A 19,317-nucleotide genomic window follows, 5' to 3' on the forward strand; every position below is an offset into this window, starting at 1 on the left:
ACATTGATTTCAACGGGCCGTCCTTTCAGAAAACCAACCTGTCAAGATACAAACTTTTGACGGAAATAAAAACAAATTCGGGAATGCACTACCCGTTCAAAAACTTTTAAAAATCCCGACAATAAAGATATGGGGCGATAATTACTTGTGACGGAGTTATCGCCTCCCACAACCGCTTTCTTCCACAGTGATGGGAAGACACCGGAACTCAGAGAGAGGCGTTTATTGTGTCCACCTGTCTTAATGATTGAACTTGTGTATATTTAGCAGCAGCTGCTCTCGAAAATCTCGTTAGACATCTTGCCTCATTTCTTTGTGAAGATGTTGACTGCAACGCTGAACACCCTTTCAACTGAGGCACTAGATGGGAGTACTCCCATATTGTTGCTCTCGAACGGGGTCCTCCATCATCTCCGCCGGTGCACAAGGGGTCCGTGACACATAAAGAACCACTGACTTAAGAGAGGTTGAGAAGCGTTCTGACACCTTTTTGTGCAGCAACCAACGAGAAGGTTTGTTGCTATAACACCTTCACTTATTATCACATCGCGTTAGTGGATTGGGGTAGACGAAGCGTCCTCTCCTGTTCTAACCATATGGAAAGGGGGATATCCATTGTAACCGAGAAGGATATTGTTAATGCTTGAACATGCACTTATGCCTCGAGCTTCTTGAAGAGGCACAGAATCACTTGGTGTCCTCCTCTCCCCGTCTTCGATTGCAAAACATACAATAACAATATAAAATACTCCACAGATCAGATAAGCGAACCTGGGTCCCGCCAGTAATGGGGGCGTAGCGGCCTCTTGCGGAGTCGGCAGAGGCGAGGAAATCCGCGTGGCTTGGATGGCATTGGCGATACTCCACGGCACCAGGTACCCTACTCCACGAGCACACACATGTTCGAAGACACGAAGCGACGCCTCAGTCGGGACGTCCGACTTCTTCCCGCGCTCAACGGACCGCCGCTCGTTCTCGCCTTAAACCCCGCCTTGCTCGCTCCGCCGTCCAAGTTGTCTCCGTACAGCGCACACACTGCCGTCCTTTGGAAAATCTGTCTAAGCTAGCCACACGTGTCTCAAAATGTTCGTTCCTACCAGTCTCTCTCGCTCTTTTCTCGTACACAAAGGCAGCTGGCAGCGCACCTGAAGCGCCTGGTCGCTTCCCGAAAACGAGGGGACAAAGCACAGAACGTAGCGTCGTCCCAGCCCAAGCCGACCTTGGCAGACGCGCTCCCAGCAAAACCAGCTTGAGCAGCACGATTAGAAGTGTGACCAGCCCGACTCCAGCTTCACCAGCTTGTCTCTCAGCTTCGCCAAACTCACTTCCAGCTTCGCCAGTTTTAGTCCCAGCTTCACCAGCTTCACTCACAGCTGGACCGGTATGTCCAGCTAAATTACCAGCTTGACCAGCCGAATCACCAGCAAGACCAGCGCGATTCCGTTGCTGCTTTTATCAATAGGGTGAATTGGACAATGTTCTGCTAAATTTAGCGGGGAACCTGGATTGGTGCATAGACCAGGGGAAGTAAATTTTCAGCTGAATATAGCGGGGAACTTGACTCCGCTAAATTTAGTGAGGATCCTGAATCGGTGCAAAGGTCACATGAAGTCGATTTTCCGCTGAATTAGAGGGGAACCTGATTCCGCTAAATTTAGCAGGGAAGCGGAAGTGGTGCGTGAGTCACGCGAAGTACATTTTCTGCTAAATTTAGCGAATAACTTGATTTGGTGCATAAGTAACGTGAAGTCAATATTCCGTGAAATTTTGCGAGGAACCTGATTCCGCTTAATTTATCGGGGAACCCGAATTGGTGGATAGGTCACCCCTACCAAAAAAACGCTGTATAACTTTTCACTATCTGGATTATGTCTAGAACTCTAAGTCGAAGTGTTTCTGGAAACCTGAAATCCAGGTTGGAATTAGAGGAATAATTTCAAAAAAAAAAGGAAATGCAGATAACAACCAGATAGATTTCCAGTTCCATAATCCAGATATCGAAAATTATACTGGGTTTTTCGGTAGAGATGTGAAGTCAGCTTTCGGCTAAATTCAGCGGGAAACTTACTACATTAGAAGCGACACGCGTAAACAAAAACCTGTGATGAGTAGTTTAATAACGATATTGGATTAAAAGCCCCACGTGTTTACTCCATCACAGTGCAAACAGACCGTTGAGAGGCTAGCACGAATAAAAACGGTTTAAATTACCATATGTGCAAGACGAAGACACAGCTGAAGGATGTGTCCACCCATCAACGTTACTAGAACCCTCAGTTGGGGAACTCACCGTTAAAACCTGGGCCGCTAGCGTCCACCGAGACCGAGCTGAATACGACAACAGCGCCACTCTTCATCATTTCTCTGTACTGTGGTCACATTGAGCTTTTAGAAAGCATGTTTTAGGGGCAAAGCTCCCTATTGTCTAGCCTTGTCCGGCGTCCGTGCTCACATCCATTGCCATCTCATCTGTCTTCTTAAAAAGAAAGAAAAAAAACTGTTTGCGCAGTCGACAGGATTCGAACCTGTGGGGGGAGACCCCAATGGATTTCTAGTCCATCGCCTTAACCACTCGGCCACGACTGCGGGACGAGTAGGGGGCTCTGAGATGTGGTAGTAACTCAAGAGCTGGGGATGTCATGGATGAAACGTTGCATGTAGCCTCTCAACGTCTATACAGGAGAGGGCGTTGCGGTCAAATGCTCAAACGCGTATATAACCACGTTCCATACCACACATTCCATACCAACGCAACCCGGAACTCAGCACTACCTATGAGTAACACAAAAAAAATCGGCACCATCAGCACTACCTATGAACAAAATCAGTATCATCAGCACCACCATTGCTTCGGCCCAGTCAACATCATTCACCACGTGGAATATGCGGTCTTTTTTTTTTTTTTTTTAAACAACGGAAAAAAAAGTTTTTCTAGTAACTTTCATCGGGAGTTTAGTTGAAAATGAAGGGCGCGTAATGTTTTGTTTTTTTTAATCTTTAGTTTGCAAGGTTTTGCGGCACAATTAATATTGTATTTATACAAACATGCCTCAGCGGTGATTTCAGGTTGCGCGTCCCGACCTATAGCGCATCCTAACTTCGCTAGTAAATCGTGGCGCGTTCGCTTGGGAGACTCTACCTCCGCCCCTGGATCTTTGTAGCGTATAAATTCCTACTGTATATCTGTTTCCCGGTGTGATTTTCGTCTTACAGTTTACAGTGTCGATACATTTTATTCAACCCTGAAACACATTCCCCCGTATATGTTTTGGCGCCAAAATGGATGATTAAAGCCGAAATAGAAGTCACATGCAGTTCATCGAGTGGCCGCTGCGGGAGAAATGGCGGCGTTGCGATCGCCATTAGCTCTGTTCTCGAGTACGGGTCGGTGCCACTTATTCAGAGCAGTCTCGGTGGCAGTTTCCCAACTGAGTGGTTCTAGTAACGTTGACACTAGTGATGGGACGAATCACCGGAGATTCGGATTCGATTAAGTTCGGAAATTTCCGAACTTCCCGCGACGAATATTCGGCAGATTCGGAGATTCGTCTGATTCGTCGCTGGTTGCAGACGGCGGCGTAAACCTCTTCGTAAACCTCGCGAATGCTGTCAGTTGAGTTTTTTTTAGGTACTGTTACTCCAGGTAACCAGATTTTGTTTTGTTTACTTCAACGTATGGTATGTACTGTACTGTCATTCTAAACCCTGGCACGCGCCCAGGTCCAGCTGAGCCGATCGGTGTGGTTGACGTAGGCCGAACCAATGCACGGTCTCGGTTTCTGCGCGGTTTCGTGGTGATCGGTAAAATAAAATGTAGCGAAATGCTGTTTATTATACATAATGTGGCGCAACGCGCAATAAATATATCAGCCAAGGAATTGATTCATCTCCTTCTCTAGAGGTAAGACCCGAGAGCGATGAAAAGTGTTGCTCGTCCCAACTTCGACCGCATACCGGCACCGGTGAAGAAAAGCGTCGCACTGTCGTTTCTCCGTTCTCGGCAGCAAGTTTTGTATACGTGAACTTTATTTGGTGAAAAAGAAACAATACAGGGTGTCCGACGGAACTTTATTGTTCAAAAACCAACACTAGCTAAGTCAGATATCATTAACGAGAAAGGTACAAATGCAGTACAGGAGACTGTAATACTACGGCGCAAGGAGTTTTAGATTGTTTCCCGTTTTCCGATAACAATACCGGAGTGGACACACGTTTAAGATAATCGAATCGAACATACTCACTTGTGTGGGGAGTGCTACTATGACCGTAATTCTGGGCCCGAAATGTGTTGCTGCCGAACAGCACGTACGGCATCGATCTCTTGCAAAGGGGGGGGGGGGGGGGGGGGGGGGACGACTGCTCCGACCCTCTGGCGAGCACGGTCGACGTCTCCGGTCTCCGGGAACCCCGGGGTACGAGAAGTGATCTTCACGGTAAACATCACCTCGCTCCGTCGACCTACCGCTGCACCGGCTGCACGTCCGCCGGTGCACTTGCGCTCGATGCGCTACTGCGCTCCTCCGGCCGTCTGCTAGCAAGACGGCGCGTGCGACAGCGGGCCTGTGCGCGGTAGGGCAACAGAAGATTACAGTTGCCGTCCATTTTTTTTTTTTTTTTTTTGCAAATGATTTACTTTATTCTATCGCGCAGAATCAAGCAGAAAAAACGCTGACTGGGGAAGAAAAATGTGGCACTATCTTAAATTGCAGCTGCGATTATCGTTTTTCCAAGTCCCATGAAATTACGTTGCAGGTGGGTTTTAATTGATTAAGTGCATCTCCAAAGTAGGACATCGTAAAATATTAACCAAAATCTTTTTACAGGATTTAGGCCGGCTCCAAAGTGTTTTCTTTTTTTTCATTGAGCACAGCTGGTTAAAAACAACGGTAACAATACATGTTAACGCGAAGGTTTTGTAACCTTGATTGGAATAGAAATGTTCGAGAATATTATTTTAGTATTACCGGGCCCACGTAATTCTTTCAAACAAGAAAAGCTGATGACAAGACACCAGTGTTTTATTTATAAATTTTTAGTCTTAATAAAGTGTGACAAACAGTCATATATTTGTCCGGAGAAGTAGCCTGAAAATTCATCGAAAGGATAATCTCAGAGCACAATGTCAGACCCAAAAGATTAATAGTCAGCGTGGAAGTTAAGATTTATGAGCCGGTTCACGGCACCGGTGCGACACACCAAACAGCGTGTTACAACCGTAGCAGCAAGCTTTGTTCCAATCAGCTGAAGTCCGGCTCAGGGGTCCCGAGGGCCAGTAAAATTTACGAAAGAAGTTAATGCCGCGTCATTCTCCCCTAACCCGCGACCACGGCTCTCATCCTCTCTGCTAAGGAATCACGCAGCGCGGCCACAAAGTCTGGCTCTGCCCGAAGCCATTCACGCCTCACCACTTCCCAGAATTCGTCGGCAGTGACGCGGTAGAGGGGACGCCGTGACATGGCTACCTTGAGGCGCCTCCAAACGTGTTCGATGATATTCAGATCAGCATCTTTTTGGGGGCCAAGGCAACTCCGTCAGGCAGCGCTCCTCGGGAAGATACGAGCGTGACAATGCATTTTACACTTGGGCGCCTTCTTGAAAGGCACTGAAGTGCATGTTAGCTGGAAACATTGGGCTGCACGACACACGCGTCGTGATGGTGGTTCCATTGGCGAATATTTTCGCCAGCAGACGGCCGGAAGAGCGCAGCGGCGCAATGAGCGCAAGTAAAAATTTATCTCGGCCTCAGGGCGCGGCGCGTTTGCGGAGCGATGCGACAGGCGGCGCAAGTAGTACGGTGCACAAGCCGGAGCGCTGTTTCAGCTCATATTGTCCGCGATAGTACCCGAATGTTACCACGCGAAGACCCCACAAAATCAACCGTAAGTAACAAAAAGTTCACGAGATCACGCTCTTCGTAAATATATTGTTTTTATACTTTTTTCTTTTTTTAGAATTCCTTTTTTGGAAATAAAAGTATTAATTTTTCCACTGGACGAAAACAAAAAAAGGAACGCTGTTCCTTCTTCCGTCGCTGTAATAATGTAACGAGTTCGCGTTCCTGTTCCTTCGATGCAAAATGGAACGGCGGTGTTTCTTCGTTCCTTCCATGCAAAATCGAATGGCGCTGTTTCTTCGTTCCTCCTTTAAAAAAAAACGCGTTCCAGGAACGTTGTTCCGTACAACACTGGGGAGAGGGGCTTAGAGCGATAATCTGGCAGCTGAATATTACCCCTGATTGACCGCCGCTATGCTGCACATTTCTGACCACTAGACACGTGTCCTTATAGTTTTACTTGTAGAATTTACCGAAGTACCACGCAAAAACAATAGGTGACCGGCGTTTTGCACCAGCCGCAACGCACCTTGGGTATTATCCACTTCCGGTTCCTAGCTAGCAGACGACGCAGCACCATGACGGCTGTGGAAGTGTGTGCGGGTGTTGAACCCGATCAATTCGAGCCACCTCCCTCTGCTGCTGGGTGACTTACAAATTTCTGAGAGTCTGAAGTTACATGTACGGATATGTTAAGTATAAGAATCGGCACGCAGGAGCATCGAGAACGGCCACGAAAGCGCGGAGTGAGGGTGGCATGCTGCACTGCCGCCGCGCTTTCAGGATCTTCGCACGAACACGCAGGCTAGGTTAGCTATTTCGTTTTCCTTTTGAGCCAGCGTTCATTACTGCCTCTTAGTTTTGATGGTTACGTTAGATCACATCACCTAGTGAAATAGGCGCGAGTGTACGCCGTGGGACGCGGCCAGCTGAAATGCCAGATCGGAGCTTTGGCATGCTTATCGCGCGATCGAAAAGACGCTTCCGTTCAAAAGTTCTTTTGGACGACATCGGATTACGCGAGAACCATTGCTTTGAAACACATGCGCGTTTTTTGTACTTCAATTAGGTTGTCCCCCATGTGCCATACTCAACCACCGCACTTTTTTTTTTTAATGATGTTAAGTAAGAAAGCATGTACAAACATGCACCGATTTCGAAGTGCGCTACGCAGAGTCGCACGACGTTTCTATTATCCGTCAAGTTCATTCATAATATACCCAGCTGAGGATCAGGTTTATGTGGCTGACATCCGTCGGCCGAGTTTCAATAAGTGCTCTTAACCCACATTGTGAAAAGCGATCAAGCCAGTGGCGTAGACTTTCCATTATCCCGGGGGGGGGGGGGGGGGGGGGGGGGGCAAGCTGAGAAGTTTTCGGGGGGGGGGGGGGGGGGGGTGCTACGCTTTATTTTTTCGCCAGAACTGGGGATTGAAGCTAACGAAGGCACGCTGGGATTCCATTTCCCATGTATTTTGTCAATAAAGGCAACGTGGACGTTATTTTGTTTACATGCCGCTACTAGATGCTCATTACGTGGCACGTAAACAGCGCCTCGGCAAGGATCACGGCCCAAGCCTGGGGGGAGGGTGCTCTGCCCCCCCCCCCCCCCTTTTCCGGATCTCACCATGGGGGGGGGGGGGGGGGGGCACGAGCCCCGATTCCCCCCCGTAGTCTACGCCAATGGATCAAGCTATAAATCTTGAGAGCCCATGCACGGGAATACATCACAGCGACACCGCTGTCAATGAAACGTTTTGTCGACGAAACGTCGCGCGATGAACTGATTGCCTACGGAGATCGCAAGCAATATAACGTCTGCGAAATCGTATCCCGCGTTCTCGCGGATGCCTTGTACTACAAGCCGTGCTCACACCTTCGCAGGTTAACCAATACTTTTTTCTGGGTGTCACTCAAGAGTCTCTGTTCTAAATCGTCATTTCACGCGGCTCCATCCTGAAGAAAGACAGAGCACGTTGAGGTGACCTGTACCAAAATAGGCCGCTCAAAAACGGACAACGACGCTTGGCTGTCACGGGTTATTAACACCCTTGACGTCCCATCGCTGTCTCCGTTCTTCGTTCTAAGGGGAACCAGAATATCTTGTGCCCTTCATGGTTCGTGTAAGAACAACGTACCGCGGGGCATACCGCGAATACAGCACGGCTACCACGCCTAGAACTCGATGCAGCTGGACGAACCGCGACCGGCACCGGACGAACCGGAAGCGTGAATTCACGTGACGCTTCGTCTCAGATGACGAAACTTCCGGCTCAAACGCCGGTCACCTATTGCTATTGATCGTTAATAACAGTACCGACAAGATAAGTTTTATTTCGTTTGCTTTAAATCCAAAATGTGGTTTTACGACGAAAACTCAGGCAGCTTCGCAATGCCTCCGCTAGATACCGTCAGCCGCGGTGCTGCATTTCGGGTTTTTATTGGAGCTAGACACTGATTTCAGGGGCTAACAATATTAACAAAAATAGTCTTTTTTTTTTTTTTACAACGATTGCAATAATAATCTCGGCTCAGTTTTGCGTAAAGGCCTCAGAACTTTGTACGGTCATGTGTGCAGTGGTCAAAATTGTACGACATGGCGGCAGTCAAGCGGTGGTCACTTTTGCCTGGTGAAGGGGATATCGCTCTAATCCCCTCTACCTCGTCGGTCACGGCGCTTCCTCTCGGAGTTCACGGGTAACTCACAAGGCCTTCGGTTGGCTCTAATGGTTCGTAGCACCCGCTGCGGCCAGAGGTAAGCCGAAACGAAGTAAGCTCCTCGACGCTTCGGAGAGCGACGGATTACTGAAAGAGGCCGGTTCACTTATCGCCGCTATTTGTCCATTGACAATAATTTCTCATGTTATGAACCTAAGAAGAGAGAGTAGGTTTATGGTGCACAGAGATGGGCGCCGGCGACGCAAGCCTTTTTAATTCAAAATGGCGACGTACCTGGTTACGTGTTTTTGTTGACTGCATCTAGGAAGCTGGACCTATGAGTAGCTCCTTCTTTCAAGGGACACGCGTTCCTTGAACGTGCATGTTTCATGTGTAAAACATACCAGAAATATTGTTCCACATAAGCCTAATGTGATACACGTATCACGTTCGCTCGCGCGTTGCGCCATCAAAATCCGTGCGATGTGTCGCGCCTGGAAGGAACTTTAGAAAATTGTACTGATTTCTTAGTTTTGCGTGCTGTTTGCAATGGTTGTTGAAAATAAACTTTTTTTTCTTGTGTACTTTGCCGTTTTTCTTTTCTACACTTTGTGTACCTGCGTGGATGCATCTCTGATGTGCCGTGCTTAAAATGCATCTATGGTATTCGCAATATGATGAGCAGTGAATAATTCTAATAGGTTGGCAATTACAGGCTCTAGGTTTGTGTGCGTGTTAGCACTCGCTTTGCGTCCACCGATATGTCTGATATAGCAGGAACGAGACAAACGTTACTGGAGAAAGCAGCACGCTTTCCCTCCTACGTATATGCTTATGCCGCAGAGACGCGAAAGAAGGATGATCAACCCAAACTTGTGGATTGAGAGGACGACTAGTTTGTAATTTTGATATCCTAATCCAACAATGCAAAATGCACAAAAGAATATTCCTCAAAACGGCAGATTCATAAATATGAAGTAATCGAAAAAGTAACGGTCACTTTTTGAAGTAACGCTCACTTATTTTCTTCTCAAATAATCGAACAAGCTAAATTAATGCTGTCAAAACGCAAATTGTTATGATCGTATTTGATTACTTTTTCAGTAAAGTGTATAAGACTGCCCATAACGCATCGCACAATAACACGCTAAAGCTTCTGCTTTACGTTTTCCATAGCGATTTCCCGCCTCCCAAAGAGACTCCCAACTATATGCAACACACCAAGATGCTGGAGTACATCAGGAGCTACGCGGACCATTTTGGCATCACAAGTAAAATACGCCTTCGTCACGAAGTCCTCCGGGTGACACAAGCCGAAGACTACGAGTACACCGGTCGCTGGGACGTCGTCGTCAAGGATCTCAACGGCAACGTCGAGCGCCGAGAGACCTTCGACGCAGTGCTGGTGGCCTCGGGGCACAACGGGTTTCCCAACGTGCCCACGTTCAAGGGCATGGAGAAATTCAAGGGCAAGCTCGCGCACACCCACAGCCTCAAGGACGCAGAACAGTTCAAAGACAGGAGGGTCGCCATCGTGGGCATCGGCAGCTCGGGCCTCGACGCTGCCGTCGACGCCTCCCATGTGGCTGCAGAGGTGAGTCTGACATCCTTACCGCCTGCTTCTACACACATGCAGAAGCCAGCACGCAGATTTATAACTAAAGTTCAGCCTTTTTTGGATTAATTTTCCTTCGGGTTCAGAAGAGTTTTAGGGGCGAAGCTCCTTAGAGTCTAGCCTTGTCCGTCCGGCGTCCGTGCTCACATCGATTGCCATCCCATCTGTCTTCACACCAAGACAGTATCAGGCGTAGAAAAAAAAATTGTGAGCAGCAGCAGAAGCTTTATTTGACGTTTCGAGCAAAGTCTGCTCGAAACGTCGAATAAAGCCTCTCCTGCTGCTCACAATTTTTTCTACGATCTTCTACACAAGTTCAATCTGTCGTACCTTGAATATTTCGTTTACCACATTATAGAACATTGGAGATGAAGGTCGCTGCCAATTTTATCTCTGATTTCTATATAGTCTGGCTTTCGGCTAATTCTCGGGGTTAATCGCAAATGGGGTGTTTATTTTAAGATTTACTGATTTGTTTAAAACAAAAAAGCCCTGAAAGCTACACTTATGCGGTTTGTGAAGGTATTTATACGGCCAGGGGGACATAGTATATGGGGTCAATCGCCCCCGATCAGTCGGTTTATTAAGTAACGTTTGTTAATTAACTTTTTTATTCGTAAATATCAGGCTTGTGCCAATCTCAAATACTCTACACAAGATACTGCAGTTCAAATATTTTTTCAAGTATCTTTTTTATCTTGCAAATATTTTTGATGGGGAGTACTTAATACAGTATTGTAATTACATTTCTGAGTCTCCTGTACTCGTAATCTCAAATACATTTTTGACATTCCACCATTTTCTGGGTTTTTCGGTTGAGGTAGCGTGGGCGTGGTACGAGCCAACTTGAACATTCTTTCGCGCAAACCAGTCCTGTTGCTAGCTCCGATAAGCTCCGATGACTTCAATAGAGCTCGTGAAAAAATCCTTTTTGTGCCGACTGTGGTTGATATTTCACCCTAAAGTTCGTAAAATAAAAATGACCCCCTCGCCTTTCAAAAGACGGCTTTTTTCCACTAGAGTTTTGCCAAAAACTCCTCAAGCGAAAGGGGTAGTTTTACGGAAGCATACTTGGGTAGTAATTCAATTACAGCAATTGAATCACTGTAATTTAATTACTTTTCTCGTAATTTGTAGTTATTACTAATGACTTTCGGCTAAAAGGAATTGTAATTTTGATTTAATTACTTTCTAGTGTAATTGCGAAATTTTAGGCACAATTACAATTACTTTTACAAGACTTTGTTGAGACGATGAAACCTCTCTGAAAGCCTCAGCGCTCGCACAAGTGGCCTAGCGCTCGGTGACACACTCGCGCACATAGACACGCATGCACATGCATGCACAACAAAGAGAGTGTTGCGTTGCTTGTTGTTTTGTTGCTTACACTGCGGGCTGAGAGACAATCCTCCTTGGAGTCTCCCTCAACGGCGCCGTGTGGAGCCGCCTGCGGAGCGTGCAAAAACAATAGCGTAAGCATACCGAACTATTGAAAAGAAAAGAAAATTGAGCTCCAGCTTCCAGCCGAGCTTAGAAGTTTTATTTGTCTACGTTTTTTTTTCTGCCAGTTTTATACGTTTTTCTTTCAGTACTGTCGCATATTTATATCTGTATTATTTTAAAGTTAATTTCCAGTTGGTGTTACTTCGGATATTTCTTGCATAAGCATGTTGGAGAGTGACTTCGCACCTGTGATTATGGTCAGCAGTGACTCGGAAGCCTGGATTCGGTTCTTATAGATTTCTGAGCGATTATAATTTCAACTCGATGTAAATAATTTATAATACCATGTTATTTGTATTTGAAAGGAGCCGTATTAGCGCGTTTGGATTAATACTTGTAAAATTTTCGTATATCTGACCAATTGTCGCATTTTTATTGGCCGAGCTAACAATAGTCTGTCAAACCAAGTTTTTCGTTAGCCGCCTAGCGTCTTCCAGCCTAGGAACAAACTTATTATTATTGATTAAAAATATAAAAAGTGGTACTCCACTACCCCAAATTGTGAATTTCTATCGTGAATTTAACAAAATTCATAAAAGGAAAGTACAATACGTGACATCTATGCAGCGATGCTTTAGCCTCCTCAACCATTGGGGCAAGGAATGAACAAATACGTTGCATTCTATACAACTCGTTTAAAGTTATATAGCCCAAGTCGGTTCGCTTTCAGAAGCAAGTAATGGTAAAGTAATTTCATTACTTTTTAAAAGTAATCTGTAATGGTAATTAATAACTTTCCACGTAGTAGTAATTCTAGTTGTAGTTAAACTACCTTTGAAGCAAGGTAATTGTAATTAAATTACATTTTCGAAGTAATTTACCCATGTATGTACGGAAGTAGATACTGCCACACTGAGGCGCCATACAGAACGGGAAACGACTCACGACAACAATGCAGACTTCAGTGTCAAGAAAATAACAAATAGAAGAAAATGAAAAGTGGACACAAAAAGAAAATACTTTTTTTTTTTTGCTTGTTGTATATTTGACCTTGCTATGGCAAAACGTCCAGGTTTCTTTTGTTTCTTTTCTTTTGTCGTCAGTCCGGCACTTATTGCTCTCGTGAACACTGTCTGTTAGCGAACATTGATAAGCAGAGAAGAGGACAGGAAACTAACTACGAGCAGGGTGACCTCTACAAATGCCAACAAAGCCTTCCCCAACGTTTAGTGATTTTCTGAACGCAACCTACTTGAAGGATTTCTGCGCCGAGTGCCGTGTCTATCATGTGGGATTTCTTTGTTATCCCTTCATCATTTCCGTTCCGTATCCCAAGTTCGTTTATAGTAAACTCTCCATATAGGGAAAAATGGATTGTAGTTAAACGATGCGTCTAAGGTTCGCCACAGAACGTGATATTCAGCGGTATCACTATTCGCAACTTTCAGCGATGGTAGAACCGCGGTGTGAGAACCGCGCTCCCTAGCTCCTGGATGATCGGCTTCACAAGAAGGGTGCCCGACTACACCTTCCTGGAGGGAAAGAACAATGTAAGGCTCTAATACGATCGTATACACCAAAACTACAATTAATTAGGCGTCGCAGACCCCACCTCTTAGTGCTGTTCTACGATGATCATCCAGATGACAGCCATTTTGAAAGGCACCAGCGCACCCCTTATAGACCTTTCCAGCGGCAGTCTCGAACGAAGCGATTTACAGCGCGCGTCCCTGGTTTTGAAAGGATACGTCAGTGTTGCCCGACTGCGCTGGGCTGTGGGTTTTCTCGTCAGTAGGCTGAGGCAGCCTGCGTAGGCGCAATTCCGGACGCTGGTGGAGGCTAAATTGCCTCGTTTTATTTTTTGTTTTGTGTTTTATGGTAAAGAGAATTTCTCGCCGTTTTTAGAAAGGATTGCCCAAATTTTGGGAACAAAAACAAAAAAATTAAAGCTATTTTGGCGAGTCCGTGCGCGACAGAACAAATTCAACTGAAACGTCTGTTTGATTTTATGTTGATATTTTTTAACGGCACCATGCATTCAGCCGTTTCAATCTACTAAGGTCTTAACTGCCCAAAATATTTCACCCCACCACAAGATAGCCGACCAGCATGAGTATTCCCCGCGCTTACAACATGAAATTCAACGTGTCTCATCGATCGAACAACATATATTGTACGTACCCCACGGTGCCGCGTTATCCGAATAGGATTTGAGAAAGGAAGATACATTGTCGACGATAGTCACTTCACGACGATCGGACGGAATCCGGCTCGTCTTGGGGTGCGTTTTGAAGAGTGATGTCTTTTTACACAGCACTAAAGCAAATGATCGAGCGCGTCTTTTCAGTCCCCACACCCCGGACCCTATCAGCTACTTCTCGCCAAGACCGGGAACATAGCCGGGAAGGTTTTTCAGAGATTATCTCAACGAAAATAATCCTCGAAGAACGTCGAACGGCCTACGTCGTGGGCTGCTTAACGTCCGATCTCTTCGTTCGTTTCCTGCGAAAGTCGAGCAGGCTACGAGCCCCGGTAGTCCCTGGTTCTCACGGTGGAAGATAACACAAAACACGCAAGCATCCTGAAGAGGCAAAGAAAGTAAAAGCTTCCAAGGAAATCCGGCGAACTTCGAATGCGCAATGCAGGTGGGGAGCCGCGCTGACAGGGTTTCCACAGCTCAGGCGGGTGGCAGAAAGTTTTGGCTGATAGGGGTCGCTCGAGTCGCAAAATGGCGGCGGCCAGAGAGCTCTATTTGCAAAAGCCTATAGGTCGTTAAAAAAATGCTGAACCCAAATTCGGATTTCACAAAACAAGCTTGCATAAGTGTTCAGCAGGGCGCCATAAACCACAAAACATCACTCCTATAGACATATATCGAGAAGATGGCCGTATTTCTGGAAAACAAAGGAGCGAATGAGCGAGAATGCTTACGTCACCTTATCGCAGAAGAGTTGAGAAGGAGGAGGAATGGCCTCGCTCCCTTTCCTCTCCGCGCCCTCGCGGAGTCAAAGCGAAAAGAAAAGGAAATGAGAATCGCGAGGTCAGGCGTCTTTTCGGCCTTGTGCGAGCGCGCTCTTCTTTTACAAAAATACGACGATCCGTTGGAGATACCGCGTTATGAGTTGCGTTTTTTTGGATTTGTAGCGTCCCGCCTATCGACTCTGCGTTGTTTTCTGAAATTCGATAAAGTTGCGAATAGCTAAAGCGACCTCTTTTTTGTTTGTTGGTCCCAGAAATATTTTGTAACATGTATCAGCGATATTCTGCTCCTTATGGTTGGACTCTATAAAAAAACCTACGATATTTTTTTTTGCCGTTGTGTGTTTGCGTGTTAATATACCATTTGGTAAACCACATTTGCGCAACTGTATAAATGTGAATGTCACTGACGTTGCTACAAATTACGGAATTCGGAAGTATCTTCAAAAGTAATTGAATTACATTTCTAATTAATTGTACTCTACTCAAGGTACTTTACAGTGAAAGGAACTCGAGTAGTATTTTAAATACTTTACGAAGCCGATATTTAGTAGCTTAATTTAAATACTTTTATCGAGTATTGTGCCCAACACTGGAAAATATACAGATGGTCTCAATTAGAAACCTGCTACGCGTCCTCCAAGACCTCTAAGCCAATAATTTTAGACATACTTTGACCACGCAAGAAGCGTAGTAGTGCGCTAAATGTACCAGTCGTAGATGAACACAGAGCAGGTTGGCACAGATGACTTGAAACACGAAATAATAAAACACGTAGGGTGTGTTCGTCTTCATGTATTTTATTCTTTCGTTGTTCCAAGTACCAGTCGCGCAACAGGTACGAAGCTGTGGCTATGATAAGAGACGGAAAAACCGCGCGGGCCCCTTATCGCACCGTTAGCCATGCTCGTGCTGCACCAGCGACAGCTTTAGTGCGCTAATGCGCTTTTTAAGCGCTCAAATGTTTTCTGAAAACTGCTGATTTAAGGAGTTAGTGGTTTTGATGATGTTCAGCAAGTTTCTAATTGAAACCATATGTCTAGTTTTTAATTAAACTGTCAATTAACAAATTTTATTTAATTGGCCGATTGATCGTTACGATCAGCCTCCTGTACTATGTGCCACTCGCCGTTTAACTCACCTGCACAAACTGAATTAATGTAGCTTTGATGGCATTTTTAAACAAATCTGTACAGCGTGTAAAAAAAACAAAAAAACTAGCGCATTCCAAGCAACATGCGCAAGGTAAGAATGGCGAGTTGATTAACTGATTTCATTGTGCACCTCGTTCTGGATGCCTCTTGAAATACGTGTAAAACACTTGGAGACACTTCCGGTTTCGAAGTGCTATATATTTTATAGCCAGAAGTACGGGCACAGTGGAGTCTGATTTTTACCAAGCGTCTAATTTTCGCTAAGCGTCTCACAAGCGTCCAATGCTCTAATTATGCTAAATGTTAGAGACGTTAGCCTAAAAGCGAGATAAACGCTACCCTGTGTTTGTGGCCCTATATTTGCAAAGGTAGGCTAGCACAGATATTCGAGCGTGAAATTTGAAACGAATGGGATTTCTAGAATACTATGATTCGTTTTTCAAATTCATAGTATTCAAATTTAGAATATTTCGGCCCATCGGCTATTTAGAATGATTCGGCTGCTAGAGAAACCAATTTTTTTTGTTTATTAAAGTACTCTGTTCCTATAGTGAGATTATCCAAGCAGGTCCCCGCTAGGTCTTAATCATACTAGCATAAAAAAATCTTGACTGTCTAACCATTCTGATTAGAAAAAAAAAATTTCTTCCTTATATTCTTCAGACGAAGTTATCGCACTCGTAATCCTCCGACGCGCTTGAAAAAAAAAAAAAAAAAAAAAAAAAAACTTTAAACCACGTACATTACGATTTTGAATTCATGTATCTTGATTCACTTACCGCAAGGTCTTAGCGCTGCAAGCCTATTGGTGACTTTATATTATGACTATACGTTTCGAATGTGCGCATCACAAAGACAACTCAATCCGCGCGTCGTCGGCAAAGCCGTCGTTTTCCGCGACATTGAACGAGGTGCCGCGGTCGGATGTCAAGACGTCTGGCCGATTCAAACTCTTCTGCCATGTCTGCCCCAGGGGCGGGTCCAGAGCACCCCCTGAGGAGGGGGGGGGGGGGGGAGGACTAATATTAAAAGGGAGGAGGGGAAGAGAAAGAACACTTGCTGCACACCTCGTAGCGTGTTGGATCATTGTTTAAACGCACGTATAAATAGTAGAGAGAGGTCTTTCCTGCCCAGCGACACTAAGAGTCGCAAATCATGACATTATTGCGATATCTCCTCTTGGAAAGGAGGAAGGGAAGATAACGAAAACTTGATTTATCTTTGTGCTCACTTCGCATGACTTCAGACTATGGTTTAGTGTGTTCGGTGAAACCCGATAAACCACCGAAATTAACCTCCAAGTCAGTTTTCTCAAAATGGGTCCACTGGTCTGCCCATAACAGCATGCTGCGGACGCTGTGTATTGACTATATCGACGCGTGGGCGATTGAACACCTTCAGCTGCGTCTCAAGTTTGTCTTTGTCAAGTTGTCCGTCACGCCATTTCTATTCGTGCTAGTCTGTGGTATTTTAGGTTAACACACAATTTCTGCTGCTGCTGCGAGGCTCGCCAGTGTTTACATTGGGGAAGAGCCGTGTATAGAGAGAGTTTGGTCAATGGGAGGCGTGGGCAGAGCCAGGGCGTGCACCAGACTCGGAAAGAGGGCTTGGTGGGCTCTCTTGGCCAACCAGAAGCCGAAAAGAATCCCCTAGCGGTGGTACCGAGAAACAGTTTTGATCAAAGGTATATGTTCGTATATGATTTTATTAAGCCCGTAAGAGTGAAGTGCAGTAACTCTTTGTGGTTGAAAATAGGGTGCACGTGATGTTTCGATCATGATCATGCAGAAAGATGTAAGAAACGAACGGGCCGCTCGACTCTGTTTTGCTCGGATAGAGTGTGACCGCTCGGACGGCAGATTCCCGGCCCTCGGCGCTGGGCGTAAGGATTATGTCGCTCGTTCCGCTAGTCGCACTCTTCCATCATCATTTTGGATGACCGTGATTGAAACATCACGTGTACCATATTTTCTGTCACCGAGGGTTACTCCGATGCACTTATCAGGTTTGTTTCTCGCGATCACCGCCAGGGTATTATTTCCGGCTTCTGGTTGGTCACATTCGAATTTGTGAAGACGCCTTGGAACACGCCCAGCCCGCTTTCGGCCAATGGCGCCTCCTCATTTGTCTTCTATACTTCACAACGAATGGCCAAACTCTCTACATATACGCCTCTGCATTGGGGCTCAGTGCCCGGTTCAATGACAGACAAAAGGTGGCGGTAACAAAGGGGTTTGCCGCGGTCAAGACTTCGCTGGATTAGACCCTTTTTCAAAAGTGGGCGCCATCTAGCAGCAGCTGCGCCGATTATACGAGTTCGCCATTGTCGGGACGCCTACTCTGAGTGTGAGTTGGACGCCAGGGGTACGCCAGCACTCGGCGTCAACACGCCGAGTGCTGACGTCTTGTATCGAAAACTAGTGCTGAGTCAGCGTTTGGCGAGGATTCAGATCATATCACATACACCTTAGCTTTCAAAAGGGCGACTACCAATCTGGTTTGATAGATTTTTAAAAAGGGTCGATTTAGAACGACCCGTGGGGTGATAGAGGGCATTCATGACAGAGCTCGAGCTCCGTTCGTCTTTTATGCCTCCGTGGCGTCATTGCACGTTTATAATTGTTACTTTGTTTTTTTTATAAATATTACTTCAGATTACTACACAGCCGCTATTCGTTCAATGTATCCACGAACCCCCGAATCCGGGCTAAGCTTTTAAAGTGACCCCGTAAATCGGCTTGATCACGTATCGAAGAAAATACGCTACATGTGAAAACGAAGGCAGTATAGATTACTTTTTTTTTCAGATGGGGCTTATTTTCTTCGTTGCCTGGTGTTACACTTAAGCTTTGTGTGAAAAGTGAGTCATCTATAACATAACGCTAACATATGGGCACTGCTACATCGGACAGACCGTTCGATGTATTAACGACAATGCTTGCGAACATGCAGTAACACTTAGGAACCTCCCGAGGACCAGGAAATTTAGCTGCCCATTGTCGGACATGCGTGTGTAAAGCAGAGCTCGACCATGTTCAGATTAGGGTGCCTTCATGTTCGCTTGCTTAGGGTGGAGACTAAAGCCCCTTGATAAAGGTGTTTTCACAAGTACCGCCAACCATTGTTGTGGAAATGCACAAGACACGTGCCACGAGCGGGTGCTCCGCCGCCATTCGCTTCCAAGGACCGCTCATTTCAGTGCTGCACCGCCATTTGCTTCCAAGGGCCGCTCGAGACCTGGGCCACGTGCGCTCGCGCATTTGGCGCTACTTGCAAAGACAAACAAAAACATATCGAGGGGCTTTAGTGGAGACATCTGGGCATTTTGTCCCACACGTTTATTTTTCTTTTTTGTTCAGACGCGCGTGAAAGAGCGTGTCCCTGCACGCGCTTGTGGCGCTGACTGTGCTATGGCGACATTTTGTTTTCGTCGATTTCTTTTAATTTTATCCGTGAGCTCGTGCTGTCGGCATCGGGTACTACAAAGGGTGGCATCACCATAAACAGAAGGGCATTGAGGCACCCTAGTTCAGATAACAGGACACCATAAAAATCAGGTTGCAGGTGATGCGTTATTGGCCCTTGCTATAGACGACGATGACAAATGCGTGAGCACCCTGTCATGTTCGCTGAAGA

General features: G+C 46.0%; 1 protein-coding gene across 1 annotated transcript in view; it reads left to right on the plus strand.

The window, feature by feature from the left end:
• LOC115309581 (flavin-containing monooxygenase 5) overlaps nucleotides 1–19,317 on the plus strand; it is a 40,834-nt gene that overhangs the window by 5,439 nt on the left and 16,078 nt on the right. The window contains exon 2 of the mRNA XM_042288037.1: nucleotides 9,667–10,084. Within this exon, the coding sequence (XP_042143971.1) occupies nucleotides 9,667–10,084 (418 nt within the window). The remainder of the gene's footprint in view (nucleotides 1–9,666; nucleotides 10,085–19,317) is intronic.

This window comes from Ixodes scapularis, unplaced genomic scaffold (genome assembly GCF_016920785.2).
Source record: "Ixodes scapularis isolate PalLabHiFi unplaced genomic scaffold, ASM1692078v2 ptg000943l_1__unscaffolded, whole genome shotgun sequence".
Lineage (NCBI taxonomy): Eukaryota > Metazoa > Arthropoda > Arachnida > Ixodida > Ixodidae > Ixodes > Ixodes scapularis.